Source organism: Aplysia californica, unplaced genomic scaffold (assembly GCF_000002075.1).
Source record: "Aplysia californica isolate F4 #8 unplaced genomic scaffold, AplCal3.0 scaffold00884, whole genome shotgun sequence".
NCBI classification, from domain to species: Eukaryota; Metazoa; Mollusca; class Gastropoda; order Aplysiida; family Aplysiidae; genus Aplysia; species Aplysia californica.
In genome coordinates, this window is record NW_004798154.1 from 102748 (window position 1) to 104377 (window position 1630).

The 1630-nt window shown below is 43.6% G+C and overlaps 1 protein-coding gene across 1 annotated transcript in view; it reads left to right on the plus strand.

Moving 5' to 3' along the window:
- Positions 1-836: 836 nt before the first annotated feature.
- The window catches only part of LOC101854293, a 3583-nt gene continuing 2789 nt past the window's right edge, over positions 837-1630 (plus strand). The window contains exon 1 of the mRNA XM_005110379.2: positions 837-1353. Coding sequence (XP_005110436.1) covers positions 1028-1353 — 326 coding nt within the window. The 5' untranslated portion in view covers positions 837-1027. The remainder of the gene's footprint in view (positions 1354-1630) is intronic.

The following is a 1630-nucleotide window of genomic DNA, read 5'->3' on the forward strand; positions in this document are numbered from 1 at the left end:
CCCCTTTTTGCCCCTTCTTCTGGATTACTGACTCTTTCTGTAACCATTCTACTGCTATTCCTGGGCTCCTTCTTTCTTCTGTCTTTTAGCCACACCCTCTGATCGTAAGTTTTTTAAAGATCTAACACCTAGTCTTCTCGGATGAGGGCGAAACAATTTTTTGGAGGTCCCGTGTGCAAGTTGTGCACGCTAAAGATCCCATGATTGTCCTAAAATCGACGAGAGTAAGCTTCGGCCGCCATTCAGACAAAATTCAAAAATTAATTCCTACCCGACTGAAAATACTTAGTTAGGTCATATAATATGTGCCGAAGATTATACGTCTTACAAGAGAGCAACAGACAAACAAAAAGAATAGGGAGACGTCAGGACGATAGATGTTTGATAAGAAAAACAGAAGCAAAACACACCCGAGCACCCGCCAATCACCTGCTTTCTCTCTGCATTCGTTCTTCGTCTATTAGTATTAGAACAAGCGTGCTGCCTTTTAATTAATCTATTGAAACCAGTTGGACGTTAAACATGCTCAAAAAAGAACCAAAATGGAAAGATATTTTTTAACCAAAAATCAAAACCAACATTTCAAAGTTGTCTGTGTTTTCAATAAAGCAAAAACATCAGTCAAGTGAAGCAACAGCTAGATCTAGCTGAATTTTCTTTCCCGTTTGTAATTAATGGTTGTCTGTGCTGTGCGTCCTACTTACCACGCGGTGCACTTTGTCCCAACTAATATAATTGATTCGACATTCATCACTTGAAAGCATGAATATGCTGGCTCGCCAAGATAACAAAGACTCTTAACACAAATAGCAGGTGGGAATACTGCCGAGAGACTGATAAGAGTCGCGGCGCGTTTTGTTATTTCACATTTCATAAAAATCAGTTGGTGGTGAACGAACGCATATTTATTTGGCGTCGATCAACCGGAACTACTTACAACAACGTATGACGTAAGGAGAAAGGATATAATCTCGAGCAAGAGCTACATTGTCGTAGTTTGTGTAAACGCTGTATTCTTTTACTCACGATGGATTGGCTGCACGGCACAGTGAAGTCAGTGTTCAAGAGACTGGATGCTTCTGTAAAGGCTCGATTAACCAACAAGAAAAGGGGCAAACCTTGTGTTACGGCAACGCCATCGAGTAAATCGCAGCGAGTGTCTTCCCCGGATAAAATCCATTCCAGTAGCGTCCGAAGACAGTGTGGGATGTTTGGGGGGAGAGGGGGATACTTGTCACGGAGTTCCTGTGGTGGACTTTCAGCAAAAGAGGATTTAGAACCTTTCATGAGCCGGAATATGTACAGTCTCTACGAGCGTGTCGCGGTGTCTCCAGAGCCAGGCTGTGAATTTGGGTAGGTTATTATTATGTGGCCTGTTCCACGCCACAGGTTCAAGTCTTGTCTGTCTGTCTGTCTGTTTGTCTGTCCGCCTGCCTGTCTGTCGGTTTGTCTGTCCCTGTTTCTGTCTGTCTGTCTGTCTGTCTGTCTGTCTGTCTGTCTGTCCTTCTGTCTGTCTGTCTGCCTGTCTATCTGTTTGTCTATCTTCCTATCTGTCTGCCTGTCTGTCTGTCGGTTTGTCTGTCTGTCTGTCTGTCTGTCTGTCTGTCTGTCTGTCTGTCTGTCTGTCTGT